This window comes from Schistocerca americana, chromosome 3 (genome assembly GCF_021461395.2).
Source record: "Schistocerca americana isolate TAMUIC-IGC-003095 chromosome 3, iqSchAmer2.1, whole genome shotgun sequence".
NCBI lineage: Eukaryota > Metazoa > Arthropoda > Insecta > Orthoptera > Acrididae > Schistocerca > Schistocerca americana.
The window spans coordinates 129,034,511-129,056,766 of NC_060121.1; the positions used below are offsets into that span (position 1 = coordinate 129,034,511).

The 22,256-nt window shown below is 46.9% G+C and overlaps 1 protein-coding gene across 1 annotated transcript in view; it reads right to left on the reverse strand.

Moving 5' to 3' along the window:
* The window catches only part of LOC124606856 (protein scarlet-like), a 230,364-nt gene that overhangs the window by 171,830 nt on the left and 36,278 nt on the right, over positions 1–22,256 (reverse strand). The window contains exons 2-3 of the mRNA XM_047138937.1: positions 19,941–20,079; positions 10,227–10,325 (exon numbers count right to left, since the gene is read on the reverse strand). Of these exons, the coding sequence (XP_046994893.1) occupies positions 10,227–10,325; positions 19,941–20,079 (238 nt within the window). The remainder of the gene's footprint in view (positions 1–10,226; positions 10,326–19,940; positions 20,080–22,256) is intronic.

A 22,256-nucleotide genomic window follows, 5' to 3' on the forward strand; every position in this document is an offset into this window, starting at 1 on the left:
CTGGCATGACGGTTACAGATAGTCTGCGTATACCACTTATGTTGGTCACTGATGCGGCATATATATATATATCAACTAAGGCCTAAAGATGGTGCACTGAAGCGCCGAAACTGGTAGCTGCACAATAAATAAGATTATATGGACGGTTGTAGGCGTTTCAATTTCTAACAATAGTGAACGGCGTTGGTCCCCAAGATTTCTAGTCAAAAGGATGCACATAAAAAAACTTGAAGTAGAAGTAATCGCAGACGTGCCCCTGGGAGGTGTACTGGAACCCTTGCTGTTGTATATTAATCAGCGGCTATAATGACGTGGTACCTGAAAAAGGCTGCATAAATACCCAGTCAGCAGTATTTAAGATTTCAGTCTTGTGTAAACACTGACAACTTGCTTTACACCAAAGCAACTGTAGTAACATTAGCGGAATGGTATCTATCAACAAAATTATTAGCGCTATCCCGAAAACAGATTGGAGAATGACACTAAGGGAAATATGCGTGAGAACCAGGCAGGCTTTGCAGTGGGACAATCTTGCATGTATCATATTTTTACTCTTATAGAAATAAGTGAGAAGGTGTATACAGAGGGAACAAAATCGCAACACCAAAAAATTTAGTTAGGTGACATACTTAAGCGATTAACATTGCAAGAACGTAGGTTAATGTATGCATGAAACAAGCCGATGAAATGTGAAATGCCGGTACATTAATAACCGGTGTAACCGCCAGAATGTTGAATGCAAGCATGCAGATGTGGATGCATTCTGTTGTACAGCTGCCGGACATCAGTTTGTGGGATGGAGTTCCATGTCTGTTGCACTTGCTGGGTCAGTACAAGGATAGTTAATGCTGTTTGTGGATGATGCAGGACTTTTCGTCATGTGATGTCCCATTTGTGCTCTACTGGAGACATATTTGCTGATCAAGCAGGCCACGGCAACATGTCCACAATCTGTAGAGCATGCAGCATTATTGTGCTGGAAAACACCCTCTAGAATGTAGAAATAAATCTCGGGTGAACAACCTGGTATGAGTGTGCATAGGACATGTACATATTTGCGACAACGGGTGAGAGTGGACTCCCCATCGCTACTCCTTCTGTCTGCTCGTAGTATTCAAATTTCGAGGAGGAAGCTCTTGAATCAGCACATCTAAAACCCACCTGTTTCTTTAGATATGTGGCTGATACCTTCGTTATCTGGCCACATGGAAGAGATAAACTGGCAGACTTCCTCACACATCTCAAGTCCAGACACAAGAATATTAAGTTCAGCATGGAGATCGAAACGGATGCGATGCTCCCTTTCCTAGATGTTTTGATTAGAAGACAAGGTGACGGCACTTTGGGCCACAGCGTGTATAGAAAGAAGACGAACACCGATTTGTACCTACATGCGGATAGCTGCCACCACGCGGCACAAAAGAATGGCGTGCTCAAAGAGCTCACACAATCTCCGACAGGAACAGTTTCCAACAAGAATTGGACCATGTGAAGACCGTGTTTCGGAGGAACGGTTACAAGGAGGTGCAAATTCGGAGGGCTCTACATCCCACATCTGGAGCACCGGCGGGAACTGAGGATGAACCTCAGGAGGAGGCGGCCTTGGCTATTGTTCCGTTTTGTGGGGCGTTATCCCGAAAAATGTGAAACCATTTTCCGTCCTCCAAGCAAAACCAAGAGCCTTCTTGGTAGTGTCAAGGGCAACCTTCGTCTACGTAAATCAGAGATTTATCAGATACCTTACCAATGAGGTAGTGTATCCATAGGGCAGACCATTCGTACCATTGAGGACCGATGCCGAGAACATCAACGGCACACTAGACTGCAACAGCCCAGTAAGTCGGCAACCGCTGAGCATTGCCTATCGGTACTCCACAGCATGGATTATGACCAAACCAAAGTCCTCACACAGACTTCCAAATACTGGGACCTTGTCATCAAAGAAGCCATAGAGATTAGAGTAAGGGAGCCACTACTTAATCGTGACAGCGGTTACATCCTTAGCAATGCGGGGCGCGGACCGGACCGACTCATAGGAAGCGCCTGAGAGTGGAGCGGGAGGGGGATTGCCCTATATATACACTCCTGGAAATTGAAATAAGAACACCGTGAATTCATTGTCCAAGGAAGGGCAAACTTTATTGATACATTCCTGGGGCCAGATACATCACATGATCACACTGACAGAACCACAGGCACATAGACACAGGCAACAGAGCATGCACAATGTCGGCACTAGTACAGTGTATATCCACCTTTCGCAGCAATGCAGGCTGCTATTCTCCCATGGAGACGATCGTAGAGATGCTGGATGTAGTCCTGTGGAACGGCTTGCCATGCCATTTCTACCTGGCGCCTCAGTTGGACCAGCGTTCGTGCTGGACGTGCAGACCGCGTGAGACGACGCTTCATCCAGTCCCAAACATGCTCAATGGGGGACAGATCCGGAGATCTTGCTGGCCAGGGTAGTTGACTTACACCTTCTAGAGCACGTTGGGTGGCACGGGATACATGCGGACGTGCATTGTCCTGTTGGAACAGCAAGTTCCCTTGCCGGTCTAGGAATGGTAGAACGATGGGTTCGATGACGGTTTGGATGTACCGTGCACTATTCAGTGTCCCCTCGACGATCACCAGTGGTGTACGGCCAGTGTAGGAGATCGCTCCCCACACCATGATGCCGGGTGTTGGCCCTGTGTGCCTCGGTCGTATGCAGTCCTGATTGTGGCGCTCACCTGCACGGCGCCAAACACGCATACGACCATCATTGGCACCAAGGCAGAAGCGACTCTCATCGCTGAAGACGACACGTCTCCATTCGTCCCTCCATTCACGCCTGTCGCGACACCACTGGAGGCGGGCTGCACGATGTTGGGGCGTGAGCGGAAGACGGCCTAACGGTGTGCGGGACCGTAGCCCAGCTTCATGGAGACGGTTGCGAATGGTCCTCGCCGGTACCCCAGGAGCAACAGTGTCCCTAATTTGCTGGGAAGTGGCGGTGCGGCCCCCTACGGCACTGCGTAGGATCCTACGGTCTTGGCGTGCATCCGTGCGTCGCTGCGGTCCGGTCCCAGGTCGACGGGCACGTGCACTTTCCGCCGACCACTGGCGACAACATCGATGTACTGTGGAGACCTCACGCCCCACGTGTTGAGCAATTCGGCGGTACGTCCACCCGGCCTCCCGCATGCCCACTATACGCCCTCGCTCAAAGTCCGTCAACTGCACATATGGTTCACGTCCACGCTGTCGCGGCATGCTACCAGTGTTAAAGACTGCGATGGAGCTCCGTATGCCACGGCAAACTGGCTGACACTGACGGAGGCGGTGCACAAATGCTGCGCAGCTAGCGCCATTCGACGGCCAACACCGCGGTTCCTGGTGTGTCCGCTGTGCCGTGCGTGTGATCATTGCTTGTACAGCCCTCTCGCAGTGTCCGGAGCAAGTATGGTGGGTCTGACACACAGGTGTCAATGTGTTCTTTTTTCCATTTCCAGGAGTGTACATGGCGCCGCCCTACCGCCGGTCAGCACTTCAGCGCGCCTGATGATGGCAACGTGGTCGATTGCCGAAATATTGTGTCCTACCCACATTCATACCAGGCTGTACAAACGAGATTTATTTCGTCATAAAATACGCCTGGAGAAATTGAAGAATCACACCCTCTAGAATGCTGTTCATGAATGTCACCAGACTGACTTACAAATTTGCCGTCAGGTTGCGTAAGATTATCACGGGAATGTTTCTGGTGTCGCACGAAATCGCACCCCAGACCATAACTCCTCGAGTGCGTCTGGCGTGTGTCTAGCACGCAGACAAGTTGGTTGCGCGCCTCCTTCCAACCAACACTGCCACCGAGGCGGGACCAGCCTTCATCAGAAAACACAACAGACATCAACTCGACCCGGCAATGAGCTGTCACTTGACTCCACGAAAGTCGCAAATGGCGGTGGTTTTGGACCAGTGGAATGCACGCTATAGGACGTTTGGCTCGGAGCTGTTGTTGAAGTAACCGACTTTTAACAGTGCGTTGTGTCACTGCGGTGCCCACTGTTGCTGAAACTGATGCTGGAGATGCAGTGCGATGCGCGAGAGCCATACGCAGGATACGACGGTCTCCCCTCTTACAAGGGAACCTCCCCATCGCACCCCCCTCACATGTAGTTATAAGTTGGCACAGTGGATAGGCCTTGAAAAACTGAACACAGATCAATCGAGAAAACAGGAAGAAGTTGTGTGGATGTATGAAAAAAATAAGCAAAATACACAAACTGAGTGGTCTATGCCTATGATATGCAACATCTTGGAAAAAGTAAGCTCATCAGCGCCGTGGACTCGTGGTTAGCGTGAGCAACTGCAGTGCGAAAGGTCCTTGGATCAAGTCTTCCCTCGAGTGAAAATTTTAATTTTTTATTTTCAGACAATTATTATCTGTCCGTTCGTTCATTGACGTCTCTGTTCACTGTACTAAATTTAGTGCCTGTGTTTTGCGACTGCACCGCTAAACCGTGCGATTAGTAGACGAAAGGACGTGCCTATCCAATGGGAACCGAAAAATTTGATCGCAAGGTCATAGGTCAACCGATTCCTCCACAGGAAAACACGTCTGATATATTCTATACGACACTGGTGACGGCATATGTTGTCGACCCGCCTAACTGGTACACTTGGCAAATGGGTAAAACGATTCTTCTACCTCGCACGATTTAGGTTTTCTTGTTAATGTGATAATCACTCCCAAAAAAGTGATCGCATCGGACGGACGGACGGACAGATAATTATTGTATGAAAATAAAAAATTAAAATTTTCAGTCGAGGAAAGACTTGAACCAAGAACCTCTTGTACTGCAGCTGCTCACGATAACCACGGGACGACGCCGCTCGTGCGCTCGAGCTGTCCTTTATGTGGCATATAAGTGGCATAGACTACTCAGTTTGTATATTTTGCTTATTTTTTTCATACTTCCACACAACTTCTTCCTGTTTTCTCGATTGATCTGCGTTCAGTTTTTCAAGGCCTATCCACTGTGCCAACTTAAAACTAAATCTGAGGGGGGTGCGATGGGGAGATTCCCTTGTTAGTACACTACAGGCCATTAAAACTGCTACACCACGAAGATGACGTGCTACAGATGCGAAATATAACCGACAGCAAGGAGATGCTGTGATATGCAAATGATTAGCTTCTCAGAGCATTCACACAAGGTTGGCGCCGGTGGCGACACCTACAACGTGCTGACACGAGGTAAGTTTCCAACCGATTTCTCATACACAAACAGCAGTTGACCGGCGTTGCCTGGTGAAACGTTGTTGTGTTTCCTAGTGTAAGGAGGAGAAATGAGTACCATCACGTTTCCAACTTTGATAAAGGTCGGATTGTAGCCTATCGCGACTGCGGTTCAACGTATCGTGACATTGCTGCTCGCGTTGGTCGAGATCCAACGACTGTTAGCAGAATATGGAATTGGTGGGTTCACGAAGATAGCACGGAACGCCGTGCTGGATCCCAACGGCCTCGTATCACTAGCAGTCGAGATGACAGGCATCTTATCCCCATAGCTGTAACGGATCGTGCAGCCACGTCTCGATCCCTGAGTCAACAAATGGTAGAAATGTCTTTGAGTACTATGAGACTTAACTTCTGATGTCATCAGTCCCCTAGAACTTAGAAATACTTAAATCTAACTAACCTAAGGACATCACAAACATCCATGCCCGTGCCACGATTCGAACCAGTGACCGTAGCGGTCGCGCGGTTCCAGCTGTAGCGCCTAGAACCGCTCGGCCCCTGAGTCAACAGACGGGGAAGTTTGCAAGACAACAACCATCTGCACGAACAGTACGACGACGTTTGCAGCAGCATGGACTATCAGCTCGGAGACCATGGCTGCAGTTACCCTTGACGTTGCATCACAGACAGGAGCGCCTGCGATGGTGTACTCAACGACGAACCTCGGTGCACGAATTGCAAAACGTCTTTTTTTTTCGGATGAATCCAGGTTCTGTTTGCAGCATCATGATGGTCGCATCCGTGTTTGGCGACATCGCGGTGAACTCTCATTTAAGCGTGTATTCGTCATCGCCCTCCTGGCGTGATGATACGGAGTGCCTTGTTTACACGTCTCGGTCACCTATTGTTCGCATTGACGGCGCTTTGAACAGTGGACGTTGCATTTCAGATGTGTTACGACCCGTGGCTCTACCCTTCATTCGATCCCTGCGAAACCCTACATTCCAGCAGGATAATGCACTACTGCATGTTGCAGGTCCTGTATGGACCTTTCTGGATACAGAAAATGTTCGACTGGTGCCCTCGCCAGCACATTCTCCAGATCTCACACCAATTGAAAACGTCTGGTCAATGGTGGCCGAGCAACTGGCTCGTCACAATATGCCAGTCACTACTCTTGAGGAACTGTGGTATCGTGTTGAAGCTGCATGGGCAGCTGTACCTGTACACGCCATCCAAGCTCTGTTTGACTCAATGCCCAGGCGTATCAAGGCCGTTATTACGGCCATAGGTGGTTGTTCTGGGTACTGATTTCCCAGGATCTACACACCAAAATTGCGTGAAAATGTAATCACATGTCAGTTCTAGTATAATATATTTTCCAATCAATTCCCGTTTACCATCTGCATTTCTTCTTGATGTAGCAATTTTAATGGCCAGTAGTGTAGTTGCACGTGGTCGTCCGGAGTTCAGTCTCTTTGCGACCGTTCCTTCTCGTGAACACGTGAACACCGCTGCCGGCAGTCATGTACACTGACTACATTCCGGCAGTGTTTCAAAAGGAACATCCAGCTTCTGGTAGCACTATCACACGGCCTCGTTCAAAGTCAGTCAGGTAATGGCGTCTTTGTCGCCTTAAAGGCATTCTTGACACGCGTCCACTCACCAAATCCAATCTCAAGCGTAACTAACGTTCACGACCGTTACAGTGGGAATTTAAAGCAAACCTGATTCGCATTCTCATAGTGCCGCTTCTTGCGCCACTGTCATACAAGTGGCGCAATAGCCTATTAGGATTCACATCATCTTTGAGGTGTAGAAACATGCCTACCGACTTTCATTAATGTAGCTTAACTGTTTCTTGGTGTTGGTTTTTATTTCGTCTGTGTATTTGAAGACTCAGAAAAAGCGTATGATTCTGTACATGTCAAAACATCACGGGAAGCGATGAAGTGTACAGTTATAGAAGCACAGCAAAATGCCTGATCCAGTTAGGACTGATACAGAACGTAGAAAAGATATGAAGAAGAGCAGCGTGGTTTGTTACAGTTTCTTTGGTATTGATTGGAACAAGAAAAGGGGAACTGAGACTAGAATACAATGTACCCTCCGCCACACACAATAAGGTGGTTTGTGGAAAATAGATGTAAATGAAAATGTAGAATATACTAGCAATTTTAGGCAGTAGTCAAAGTAGTGAGAAAGTTGAGTGAGGCAGTCCATACATCGAAACAACATAGGACGGCAGTACGATGCCGACACTATTTAAAATATATATATGAAGTATACAATGGAATGGCAACGGCCTTGCCATAGTAGATACACCGGTTCTCGTCAGATGACCGAAGTTAAGCGCTGTCGGGCGTGGGCGGCACTTGGATATCTGACCAACCGGGCCGCCATGCGCTGTTGCCATTTTTCAGTGTGCACTCAGCCTCGTAATGACGATTGTGGAGCTACTCGACCGAATAGTAGCGGCTCCAGTCAAAGAAAACCATCATAACGACCGGGAGAGCGGTGTGCTGACCACACGCCCCTCCTATCCGCATCCTCAGCTGAGGATGATACAGCGGTCGGATGGTCCCGATGGGCTGCTTGAGGCCTGCAGATGGAGTGCTGCTTTATACACTGGAATGGTGAAATAGTCGTGCGAAGGTATAGGAATTTTTTTCCACTATGGCACTATATGCTCATTATAATTTGCCGATGATCAACTACTGATAGGAAAAAGTACAGGAGGGGAGGGATGTTATGTGTATGATTAAGAAATTAATAGAAGCATTTGAAGGGGGCTAGCTTAAGATAAGTATGAGCAAAGCAGAATATCTGGTCGTGAGAGGAACATAGCACGTCCGCAATGAACTATTAAACCGTTAAAACATTGTAAATATTTAGGATCGATTATCCATACGTCGGGGAAATGTGATGCAGATGTGGAAGTCAGGATGCAGCAGGCAAGAGGAGAAGTTAACGTGAAACTGGACATTATCAAAAGAAACAAAGAAGAGTATTCTGCAAACGGTAGCTGGAAGTATACTAACATTTGGTGCAGAAGGACAAACTTGAGGGTGCAGCAGAGAAGTACAGTACAGACAGTAGAAATGGATGTAAGAAGAATGTCCAGAGGAGAGAGGAGAACAAATCAGGAACTCAGGAAGAAATGAGGAACTCAGGGAGAAAACTGATATGGGAAACCAGTCGTGAAATTAATTCAAAAAAGGGCACTTCAATGATGTGGCCATGCACGGTAAATGGAGCAAGAACAGTGGTTACATGGAATCCTGGAACGGTCGCAGCCGGGAAAGAGAAAGTGATAGTGGCCGAGAATAACACTGAGAGCGTGAGCTGTTGAAATGAATAGGAACAGAGATCTGAAGGAGGAAGACTGTAGTGACCATGAATGCCGGTGAATGGAAATATAGGGCAACTGTTGAAGAGAGGAGAAGTCATTAAAAGTAAAAGTAAGCAGTCTTTGAATGAACAGAAATGAAAATTGTACACTTCACAAAACACAGAAAAATAAAATGATCTGGCTACTATATGAGTGAGTTACAATTGAAATAAGGCAGCAATACCTGGGTGTAACGATTTATGATGATATGAAATGAAGTGATCACGTGTTGTCAGTAGCAGTATTTGTCCAATAATTAATAAGGAAATAAAATTTTTTGCTGTTGAAGTTCCTATATTTCCTAACAATGTTAGCAGTAAATATCTAACAATTATATTTGCGGCTAATCGTACTTCTAATGTTCCTGGTCGAATAAAATTTCTAATTGTTTCAAGTAAAACCATAAATAATATTAGTGCGGAAATAACGCAGAAGGGAGGCTTCGATTCACCAGCTCGATACTGGAAATATGCAGTCAGTCCACAAACGAAACAGCTTAAAATATTCTTACGATGCATCCTAGAATATTCCTTAAGTTAGCTGGTCACATACCAAACAAATAGCACTGAGATCGCATATTCGACGTAACCAGAGAGGCCAGGATGAATTGTCAGTGGCTTGTCTCACTCACTAGAGAGTATTGGGAACTCTGAGAAATCTGGAGTGGTAGATGATGAAAGACAGTTATTCCACGAAAACCTACTTACAAAGTTTCAAGAAACAGAACTAAGTGAAGAATCAGTAGACATTCTTCAGCCCTCACGTATTACTTCCGTATGGAGGGCGGAGACCAGATTAGACAAAAATACAGCCCGCAGAGGGGCGTTTGAGCAGTCGTTCCTCCCGCGCTCCATGCTCGATTGAACCTTGGAAGAAACTGTAAAACGTGACACAATGCGTAGTCCTCTCCGCCAAGTACCTCACAGTGGTTTGCAGAACTTTGGTGCAGATGTAAATGTACTGCTGCTACTGTACGAGTACAAAGGGAATCTGGTGGTGTACGTGGATTCTAAATTATCGGGAATCATACATTTACTCAGATAAGTCAGAAAATGGTAATACCTTTTAAACAGAGTTTCCATCGATTTGTACAGTTAATCCAAGTAAGCACCTCAAACAGCCATATTCGTCCATTCCTGAAAAGATTGCTTTTCTGGTTCCTTTTCACTACAGAGAACAGAAAAATGTCAGGATTGGGTCATCAGGCTGCTGTTAACCATCATCGTTTTATTTTTGGCCATAAAAATGACACTCAGCAATGCTGTGAGCCCTTACGATTACTAGGAACTGCTAAGGCCTTTGCCTTGCAAATGCTGTGGCGAATATGTTTCGGCTCAAGACGCTCCGAAAGAGGAAACAAACTGATTTGTAAATCTGTCTTTGTACTACACGATCTGCTTCTTTTTGGACCTCACATGCCCAAGTTCTTCATCTGCTAAATGCTGTCTTCTTTAAATGAGCAACTGTTTCACGAAGTTAGTCGAATTATTTTTTCGTTCAAGGAGTTCCGCAGTATGCTCTGCGATAAAAACGCAATATTGAAGATTAACAAGCAACAGCAGACTAGTTGCTTCCGCTCAGCTGGTGAAGCCGTGCCACACTCACCTGGTGATCGGTGAGCCAACGCCGCCATGAGCGTCGTCTTGCCGGCGCCGCTGCCTCCCAGCATCGCCACCAGGGTTCCGGGTCGCACCACTCCAGTCACTGGAACACCAGAGACAGACACCAGCAGGCTTAGCTGAGCAACCTCCAAAAACTGAACTACAAGCACAGCAGTTCTTGGACAAAATAAATTGCTCAAAGAACTTTATCGTCATAATTTACTTATTTTGTGAGTTTCTGATTAGATGTTGTTGTTGTTGTTGTGGTCTTCAGTCCTGAGACTGGTTTGATGCAGCTCTCCATGCTACTCTATCCTGTGCAAGCTTCTTCATCTCCCAGTACCTACTGCAACCTACATCCTTCTGAATCTGCTTAGTGTATTCATCTCTTGGTCTCCGTCTACGATTTTTACCCTCCACGCTGCCCTCCAATACTAAATTGGTGATCCCTTGATGCCTCAGAACATGTCCTACCAACCGATCCCTTCTTCTGGTCAAGTTGTGCCACAAACTTCTCTTCTTCCCAATCCTATTCAATACTTCCTCATTAGTTATGTGATCTACCCATCTAATCTTCAGCATTCTTCTGTAGCACCACATTTCAAAAGCTTCTATTCTCTTCTTGTCCAAACTATTTATCGTCCATGTTTCACTTCCATACATGGCTACACTCCATACGAATACTTTCAGAAATGACTTCCTGACACTTAAATCTATACTGGATGTTAACAAATTTCTCTTCTTCAGAAACGCTTTCCTTGCCATTGCCAGCCTACATTTTATATCCTCTCTACTTCGACCATCATCAGTTATTTTGCTCCCCAAATAGCAAAACTCCTTTACTACCTTAAGTGCCTCATTTCCTAATCTAATTCCCTCAGCATCACCCCACTTAATTTGACTACATTCCATTATCCTTGTTTTGCTTTTGTTGATGTTCATCTTATATCCTCCTTTCAAGACACTGTCCATTCCATTCAACTGCTCTTCCAAGTCCTTTGCTGTCTCTGACAGAATTACAATGTCATCGGCGAACCTCGAAGTTTTTATTTCTTCTCCATGAATTTTAATACCTACTCCAAATTTTTCTTTTGTTTCCTTTACTGCTTGCTCAATATACAGATTGAACAACATCGGGGAGAGGCTACAACCCTGTCTTACTCCCTTCCCAACCACTGCTTCCCTTTCATGTCCCTCGACTCTTATAACTGCCATGTGGTTTCTGTACAAATTGTAAATAGCCTTTCGCTCCCTGTATTTTACCCCTGCCACCTTCAGAATTTGAAAGAGAGTATTCCAGTCAACATTGTCAAAAGCTTTCTCTAAGTCTACAAATGCTAGAAACGTATGTTTGCCTTTCCTTAATCTGTCTTCTAAGATAAGTCGTAAGGTCAGTATTGCCTCACGTGTTGCAGTGTTTCTACGGAATCCAAACTGATCTTCCCCGAGGTTGGCTTCTACTAGTTTTTCCATTCGTCTGTAAAGAATTCGTGTTAGTATTTTGCAGCTGTGACTTATTAAACTGATAGTTCGGTAATTTTCACATCTGTTAACACCTGCTTTATGCTTATTAGTTTTTTGATCACAGGAGATTGCACCTTACAGACGTTCGCACAGTAGAAATATAAGTAAACCTGCAATGTCGGTGCTATCCAGTAGAGCGCGCTGTGTCTGCAATCGTGAATGGACCAATTGGGATTGTATGCACTATCCAGTCTGTCGAAAGTATAGCTGTAGGGTTTGAGGCGCCTGTCGGTATGGATGTACTTCCTCAACGCACATTGGCTCTTTCCTTGCGGATGTGGGAGAGTTGTGTGCCCAGGGCCTCCTATCGGGTAGACCGGTTGCCTGGTACCAGTCTTTTCAGTTGACGCCACTTGCGCGACTTGCATCTCGATGAGAATGATGAAGATACTCAGACCTGAGCGGAGAAAATCTCCAAACCGACCGGGAATCGAAACCAGGCCCCTTGCATGGCATTCTTGCACGCTAACCACTCAGCTGTAGAGGCGGACATTATGTAGATGAGGGTAACGTATGGATAGGGTATTGATACAATTGTGTTGTTATGGATGAAGCAAAGGAAGAAGGTGAAACCATGTGATGGCAAATGGCCTACACTTCTCGAATAAAACTATAAGGAGGCCGCCAATCTTAACGACCCCGTTCGACAGATGGATCACCATCAACAGCGTCACACCCCCTCACTTGTCCCACCACATATGATATTACGTCTCCGTGCTCTTCGTCAAATATTGCGTCCAGCCTTGTCAAATATGTGGGGGTCTAGGAAGCTTGCTTATTAGGTTCGCTAGACAAACATTCAAGCAAAATCGTATTAATGAGTTATCTTACAAAAAAGTAAATGATAATACTTCGACAATTATACAGATGTGTCGCAAGCGAAGGGCGACATACAACATAAGCAGTCTCTCCACTACAACAATTCCCGCATTATACAGGGTGTACAAGCGAAGTAACGAGCGCTGACGCTTGTATCCGAGTCGCTAATCTTGAAGCTACTATTCAACTGGGCCGCGACTTGTCGGGCGCGGCTCTTGCGTCCTCTTCACATATGGGCCGTTGCTGTCGCGTTGTCGCCCTGGAGAGGGGTCGGTCAGCGTCTTCTCACGGCCATCTCTTCTCTATCGTTCCCGACTGGCCGTCACATGTGACACTGTAGAGAATTTGGAATTTAATCCAGGACATTGGTGCAAAGGCCCGTGTTGAAGAATTGTATGCCACCACTGTCCACAACTTCTCCCGTTGATGGCCAAATATCTGCAGTGCAAATTTTATCAAGTACCAGGGTATGAACCGGCTTACGTCCAGGTCGAACGCCATTGCACAGGTGTTCGCTACTGACCAATTAGTTTGTCAACACGCCTCTAGGCGTCATTTCAAGCTCAGACCGTGCGTGCATAATCATTTTGCACGAAAAACATTTGCCCGCGGAATTGGCGTCATTGAAACATTCAACCTCTATCGAGAGACACCAAACAACAAAGATCTCCCTCGGGATGGTCTCCCGCAATCATGAACACCCTTCTATGAGCGCTATAGACATGTTACAGCTCGCATGTACCTGAGAGAATGCATAAGTGATGTATGCAGCCTCTTTGGAGGCAGATTTTAGATTTAGCAATGGAGAGAGAGGAAATGAACCCAGATCCGCAGAAAATGGAAGGGGTGTTATGCGCTATATGATCAGTAGTATCCGGACACCTACTGGTGGACATTAATATGGACTGGGTCCATCCTTGGCCTTTTTGATGGATTGAATGCTGCCTGGGACACTTTCAGTGAGTTGTCTGAGTGTCTGCAGTGGAATGGCAGCCCATTCTTCTTCAAGAGACGAAACCACGGAACTAATGATGTACGCTGGAGTCTGGAGCGAAGTCGATGTTCTGACTCACCCCAAAGGGTGAGTTGGTGTCGGGACTCTGCACACTCCAGTCCATTTCAGAAATTTTAATGTCCACAAATCATCACACAGTGGTGCTTTTGATAGAGTGAATTGTCATGCTGATAAGCAATCATCGTCTCCAAAGTGTTACTGTACCATATGCAGTACACTATGCTCTAAAATGTGTTCATATGCTATCGCATTTATCGTTTTCTTAAGGGCAATAACGGCACGGCGCCTTAAGCGTGAAAAACACACGTGATACAGTTACATCAGCTCCTCCACCCTCCATTGTTGGCACTGCTCTTGAGGGTACTAACGTTCTGTACTTATTTCTTCTTAACACTCTATGGACAATCACTGTTTTAGCTGGACAGCTGGTAGCAGTTTAGAAACCACGAGTGATTGCTTGCGCTGATTTCGTACGCCCAACCTCCGTAACGGCCGAAGGTACCTGTCTATCAGCACTTATCTGCCTGGTCTTGGTTTAGCTGTGATAGGTTTTCCATTCGCGTTTACACTTCACGATGACATCACCAGCAGTTGACCTGGGCAGCTTTGGAAGTGTTGAAATGCCCCTGATGGATTTGTTACGCAGGTGTCACCCAGTGACTAGTCCACATTCGATGCCACTGAGCGCTGGTGCCCCACCATTTCAACTGTTACTCCTTCTCTACCGACAGCACAATACTCCCCGCCTCCTCTTATACTGGCTGGTCCGCCTCTTATGACATCTAGTGGTCACCTTCACATTACATTGGCGTGTGCGGATACTTTTGATCAGATAGTGTGTATGATGGGAGGAAGAGATATGGGGACAGAATGGAGCTCCTTTGGGGAAGGATGTGGAGATTAGCAGGACGGGAGATTAGAGTAGTAACAGTAGTCGGATTATAATACAGTTTAGGGGATGCGCAGTATATGCTTTAATTTTGAATAAAAATCGTCGGCAATGGCGACCCAAGGCTTCTTGTATAATAGTCGCCCTTATTTGGCCATTGTCCTGGTCGAAGAGAGTGGTGCAGCTGATAGAATCTCAGAGATGACTCTTGTGCCATTCGGGTGGGAAACTGACTCTAAAACACGGAAGAATCAGCAATGGTCAACGGGATGAGGATTCAGAAGGCAATGGAAACCACTCCATTAAAGATTAATAATGTGTTTCCACAAGAGACGTACCAGGCAACTCAAGAAGTGTCATGGTTGTCTCTCCATTCGAAAGAAGATTTCGGATTATTTCCCGTTTGAATCTCTGACAGGTGATTGCCAAGGGCACTAATCACGAGAAACAAATTTAATAACGAACACAAATATAACATTCTATGAGTCGGAGCGTGCAATATCAAAAGTTTCAACGTGGTAAGGAAGCCACATCTGAAAATGGAAATGGAAACTCTCAGGTGCTAGGAATAGTGGGGGTCGGTAAACAGAATCGAAGGACAATAAGGATTTCTGGTCAGTCGAATAGAAGATAATATCTACAACAGCAGAACGGGAATAAGATTTGTTATTAACAGCAAAGAAAGGCCAGAGCAAGGTACTCTGAACAGTACGGTGATAGATTTGTTCTCACTAGAATCGATAGCAAACAGACACCAATAATAATTTGTATACACCGCCATGCAAAAAAATAAATAATTAAATAAGTAAATAAAACTAAAAAAAAATAGTGCACTCTGTTAGAGATTACCAGTTCACTCAAGATTTATTGCTTCAACAGTGTATATGGAGTACATGAAATGACGACATTTACAGAGAAATGGCACAAGCGGTTTTGAGGTACCAGGTATTTCCCAATGCTGGAACACCCATATTAGTACGTGGTGTAGCCTCCATGGGCGTCCACGCAGGCCCTGACTCTTGCATCCAGGCGATCGTACAGACGGCGAACACTGTCCTGTGATACATTACGCCACACCTGCTCGACCTGTTCACATAGCACTGTAAGAGTTATTGGCTTACATGCCGCACGAGTCACTTCTCGTCCCATCATATCCCACACGTGCTCGAGTGGAGGCAAGTACCGAGACATTATTAGCCAGGGTGTTGCTGCACGTTGAGTTTCACAGGCTGTGTGCGGCGAGCATTATCCTGTTCGAACAACATACACTATGTGATCAAAAGTATCCGAACACGTGGCTGAAAATGACTTACAAGTTCGTGGCGCCCTAGCTCAGTAATATCGGAATTCAGGATGGAGTTGGCCCACCCTTAGCTTTGATGACAGCTTCCACTTTCGCAGGCATACGTTCAATCAGGTGCTCGAAGGTTTCTTGGGGAATGGCAGCCCATTCTTCACGGAGTGCTGCACTAAGGAGAGGTAACGATGTGGGCCGGTGAGACCTGGCACGAAACCGGCGTTCCGAAACATCCCAAAGGTGTTCTATAGTACTAAGGTCAGGACTCAGTGGAGACCAGTCCATTACAGGGATGTTATTGTCGTGTAATCACTCCGCCACAGGCAGTGCATTATGAGCAGGTGCTTGATCGTTATGAAAGATGCAGTCGCCATCCCCGAATTGCTCTCGAACACTGCAAAGCAAGAAGGTGCTTAAAACATCAGTGTAGCTCTTTGCTGGAATAGTGCCACGCAAAACAACAAGGGGTGCAAGCCGCCTTCATGAAAAACACCACTACACCATAACACCATAGCCTCCGAATTCTACTGTTGACACTACACTCGCTGGCAAATGACGTTCACCAGGCATTCGCCATACCTACACTGCCATCGGATCGCCACATTGTGTACCGTGATTCGTCACTCCACACAGTGTTTTTCCACTGTTAAATCGTCCGATGTTTACGCTCCTTACACCAAGCGAGGCGTCGTTTCGCATTTACCGGCGTGATATGTGACTTATGAGCAGTTTTCCGACCTCGCGACTGTCATACCACTTGCAGTGGATCCTAATGCAGTTTGGAATTTATGTGTAATGGTCTGTGTAGGTGTGTGTGCTCTCTGTCAGTCAACAGACCAGGTCGGCCTGTACGCTTTTGTACTTTACGTGTCTCTTCACGTTTTGACTTCACTATCACATTGGAAACAGTGAACCTAACGATGTTTAGGAGTGTGGGAATCTCATGTACAGACGTATGACACAAGTGACACCCAATCACCTGACCACGTTCGAAGTCCGTGAATTCCGCGGATGGTCCCATTCTGCTCTCTCACTATGTCTAATGACTACTGAGGTCGCTGGTGTGGAGTACCTGGCAGTAGGTGGCAGCACAACGCAGATGATATGAATAACGTATGAGTTTGGGGGTGTCCAGATACTTTTGATCACATAGTGTATCACCTTCGTGTTGCAAGAACGGCAAAAGAACGGGTTTAACAACACGCTTCATGTACCGTGCGATGGGCAGCGTCCCCTCCAGAAACGGCGAACGTGAATAAGAGTTGTAACTTATCGCATCCCACACCATAAGCTCTGGGGTGGGGCCAGTGTGTCGTCAATGAATGCCCCCTATGAAACGGCACCCACCAGGTGTACGTCGTACGCGCAGGCTGAATCTGCCTTCATCGCTGAAGACCATGCCGCCCATTCCATCTTACAAGTTATTCTCTCACGGCACCAGTCTAGCCGTGCACGTCGATGCTGTCGTGTGAGTGGAGATGGGCTAGACGTGTACGTCCCATAGTCCCACTGCTAATAACTGGTTCGAAACAGTTCGTGTACACACGTCTGGTCTCACAAACACTCTGATCTGTGCTTTGGTAGCTCTATGAGTTGCCACTGATTCTCCCACAATACGACGATGCTGCCGGGCGCCTGTGTTGCGTGAAAGTCGAGAACCTCATCTATGGATGTGAGAATGTTCACGTGACCACTGATACCAACATCACTGCATAAAAAACACAGCACGTCCAAACTCGCTCATTTGACTGTAGGAAGGACGAATGCACCTCCGTGATATAGTTGCCTGCTTCCTTCACACGTTGCACCATACTGAGCCTTCTGGCTGTGAGCATTCCCTGTTAACGGGCAGACACAGTTGGTACTCTGGTAGCTATACCACTACGCTATCCGCTGGCGAACTGCGTTGAAACCATAATCAGTACATGTACTATCCCCCAGGTGGCATATGCCGTCATCAGATCAGAATCGGCGTCGTCTTTCCAAGTGTACTAATGCATGTGGACGTCACAAGAATGAGCTGAGGGTATTTGATGGGTAATTCAGTATATAAAGAGAGATGATATGATAATGTTCATGTGGGGTTGTAATGAAGTAACAAACGAAGGAACAGAGGACAGAGTTATGGCAGACTATGGGCTCGGTTGTAAAAATGAGAGACGTGAAAGACTCATTGAGTACTGCAATAAATTCCACTTTGTAGGAGCTAAAATCAAAAGAAGAAGAGATATAACTTTAATAGTTGCAACCACTTATTTACAGCTCGTACAAAATAGATACGTGTTTCAAAGTTTTACTGACCTTCAAAATAATTACCAGCATTGCGTATAACCGGTTGCCAGCGAAGTGGAAGTCCTAGCATACTCTTAGCAGTGCCAGTTGTGTTGACAGTTTGAGCGGCGCCGTCTATTGCCCGCCGAATTTGAAGCAGTTCTGAAGCGAATGCTGTGAAGTGTGTCCTTCAGCTTAGAAATCGAGTTGAACTTACGAGCGCTTAAGTCAGGGGAGTGCAGCAGGTTTTATAGTACTTAGTAGTCCCATCAGTCCAACAATTCAGTAACAGTAGGGTAAAGACTGCCACCGGAGGCCGTTCAGTTGAAGAGAAATGGACATCACCAAAAAAGGTAAACACAGAAGTTACAGAGACAAACATGGGTAGGAGGAAGATAACTGCGAAGAAACCTTGTGTAAGAGAAGAAATACTTCAATTGATTGACAAAAGGAGGAAATGCAGTGCCAGAAGAAATGCAACAAGGTCATTTTATTGGCAAGTAGTGTGATAGGTAGCTCATTACTGAAGTAGCCTTCGATACCAAATTCAGAAAACAGTAAAGGCTGCCCAGTCACGTCAATACACAGCGTATCCCGCTCTGGTGGCAATGCAGACGGGCATTCTCGGATCGTTCTTACAGACCTTGGAGAACGAGTAAGTTCCATCGTGTCCCACACGTCTTCAATTGACGAGATATCTGGCAATCTTACTGACCTGGGCAGTTGTTGTACTCCACGATGTGCACGTTGCATCGCTGCAGCTGCCTGTGAACGTTCACTGTCCTGCTGAAAAAGCCCACTGCCTTCCTATCGAAAAATGGTAGTAGCACGGTGTAACATTTTAAGCCATGCATCGGGCACTGGTCAATTTACCCTGCAGAAAGTTTTAGTTAAAGCCTCCCCCTACCACCCCCCTCCCACCGCCACCCCACAGGCACACCCCATGTAGCCTGAGATGGGACCTGTGCGCCGTTGGCGAATGCACCCTGGAATAGGAAGCTCAACAGGCGTACGCATTACACTTGTATGTCCATTACTCTCAACACTGCAGACAACAGAGCGACATTCCACTCTCCAGTCGACTTTTCTAAGATACCAGTGTAGGCATGCTCCACGATGTCATGGTGTCAGTGGCCAGAGGCCTGATGGAACAGCCGGTGCAACATGTGCCCGGATTTCTTCCCTGGATGATGATCGATCAGTCACTGGTACTTGCGCAATGCACCGACCTTGACGAGCGTCTGTATCAGGCGGACGTCCAGAACCTGGTCTAAAGGTGTGAGAATTTTCTACAGACCACTATTGAAAGCAGCAGTACACAGCCGATCCACTATGCCTAACATGTGTGGCTATCTGTCGGCACGTCCATCCAGCACCCCGGAAGCAATGCGATCCCTTTGAAATGGCTGAGGTTGTTGAATCAGTGCGAATACTGTACACCTCTGAACTCAACACAGTTACTGCCTGCACAGTAAAACTAGAGGATGCCTCCAGACTGTCATCTGATCGCCGATGAGCGTGATAAATAAGTCACTAATCGAACCCAACAACCCCTGACATGCACCTGTTATACTCTGGTGTCACTGAATATAGTCCTCGGGGCTGCACTTTTTTCCATTCAGTGTTCAGGATAAAGATGTCGAGAGGCCAAGGCGAAACGGTTGCAGGACAAATGTAAATTGTTAAATAAATTAGCTGGGTGTGGTAGTTGCAGGTCAGATAGATGCGAATGTAAACAAAAAGGGAAAGGAAAAGAGTGAGAGTGAGAGACACGTGATAAAGATGCTGAGGGACAGAGAAGAAAGTGCACGTTAACAAGGCGTTGCGTTCAGTGGCGTACGATTGTGATGCTGTTGAATAGCAGTGACTTTAAACCTGCCCTGGGTGGAGGTGGAGTACTCACCGCCGTTCACGATGCGCCGGTGTTGGAGGCTGCGCCTCCAGAAGCCGCCCCGCGAGACGGCGTACACGGAGACGTCGCGCCACGTCAGCGTCACACCGGGGGAGCGGCCGCCCAGCGGCGACATGGCGAGCGGCGTCGACTGCAACACGGGAGACGGCACACCGTTCTACAAGCTGGCGGGCAGAGCAGGGCAGGGTGGACAAACCTCGACGATACAGTCTCTAGCATACACTGACCGGCCGGAGCGTTGTGATCACTGCCCACTGCGACACATTGGCAGGTAGAGGCGCAGACGGCAGGGCACGTGTGGGGAGAGCGCTAGTGGTGGGGGTTGTCCAAAGGCGCTGTAGGGGAAACGCCGAGCGCTGGAGGATACATACTGCTCTAAATTCAAGCCTACGCTCGCAGTTTTCGTAAATACACAGATCAAAAAAAGTTTTGCACCACCTTGGTTTCGAGAGTTCCGGAACACGCACAGAAAATTGGAACAGACATCCACATAATTTCCGCCCTTTTCATTCCTCATAGAAACCACAAATTGCATGTTGTACCATCACACAGCGAGACATTCAGGGGTGGTGGTCCAGATTTCTGTACCTCTAATACCCAGTAGCATGTCCTCTTGCATTGATGCATGCCACTACTGGTCGCGGCATACCATTTACAAGTTCGTATTGTCCCACTCCTCAACGGCGCAGATCCCTCAGAGTGGTTGGTGGGTCCCACCGTCCATGAATAGCCCTTTACAATCTATCCCAGGCATGTTCGATAGGGTTTATGCCCGGAGAACATGCTGGCCAGTCTAGTCGAGCGACGGCGTTTTCCTTAAGGAAGCTATTCACAAGATGTGCATGATGCGGGCACGAATTGTCGCCCATGAAGACTGCCAATATGGTTGCACTATCGCTCACAGGATGGCGTTCATGTATCGTAAAGCCGTTATTGTGCCATCCACGACCACCAGCGGCGTACGTCGGCGCCACATAATGCCACCCCAAAACAGCAGAGAACCTCCACTTTGCTGCACTCACTGGACAGTGCGTCTAAGGCGTTCAGCCTGACCGGGTTGCCTCCAAACATGTCTCCGACGATTATCTGGTTGAAGGCATATCCGACACTCATCGGTGAAGAGAACGTGATGCCAATCTTGAGCTGTCGGTTCGGCATGTTGGTGGGGTCCATCTGTACCGCGCTGCATGATGTCGTGGTTGCAAACATGGACATCACCGAGGACGTCGGGAGTGAAGTTGCGCATCTTGCAGCCTACTGTGCACAGTTAGAGTCGTAACACGACGTCCTGTGGGTGCACGAAAAGCATTATTCAACATGGTGGCGTTGCTGTCAGGGTTCCTCCAAGCCATAATCCGTAGGTATCGGTCATCCACTGCAGTAGTAGCCCTTGGGCGGCCTGAGCGTGACATGTCATCGACAATTGCTGTCTCTCTGTATCTCCCCCATTTCCGAACAACACGCTTTGGTTCACTCCGAGACACCTGGACACTTCCCTTGTTGAGAGCCTTTCCTGGCACAAAGTAACAATGCGGACGCGATCGAACCACTGTACTGACTGTATAGGCATGGTTGAACTACAGACAACACGTGCCTTGTACCTCCTTCCTCGTAGAATGACTGGAACTGATCGGCTGTCCGGCTCCCTCCGTCTAATAGGCGCTGCTCATGCATGATTGTTTACATCTGCGGGCGGGTTTAGTGACATCTCTGAACAGTCAAAGGGACTGTGTCTGTGATACAATATCCACAGTCAACGTCTATCTTCAGGAGATCTGGGAACTGGGGCGATGCAAAACTTTTTTTTATGTGTGTATTAACAAGGGCCCGTCTACGCCCACGCTTGTATGGTGACCCTTCGGAAAGTAACCTGACACCTCTGCTTTGGGTGGTATCTAATCCCGCAGAGAATGCAGCCATTTATTATCGCCTGACTTCTTAGGCAATTGTAGCTTTCAGAGAAGCATCATGAGTGGCGAATTTTTAGTAAAACCTTCACATTTCTCTTGTTGCCATGTTAAAATTTGCTTCTTTTGCCAAAACGCAGCGGAGTTCGCGCTGTCTCAACTCACTAATAAACTGTGCAGATGCAATTGCTAGAAGATTTATTAAGTTTATTACAGGGCGAACTGAGGAAAAGTAAGATCAGTATCTTCCAAAAATCACGTCCTCAGTACAAAATAAATGTCGAATGTCGCACTGGCGTTGCTCCAAAACCCATAGCATTTTCGTTTCACCAACTATCGATGGCCCTGAAACATTACACGCTTTCATCGAAATTGTTTGTAGTTAGTTGAATAACACAGT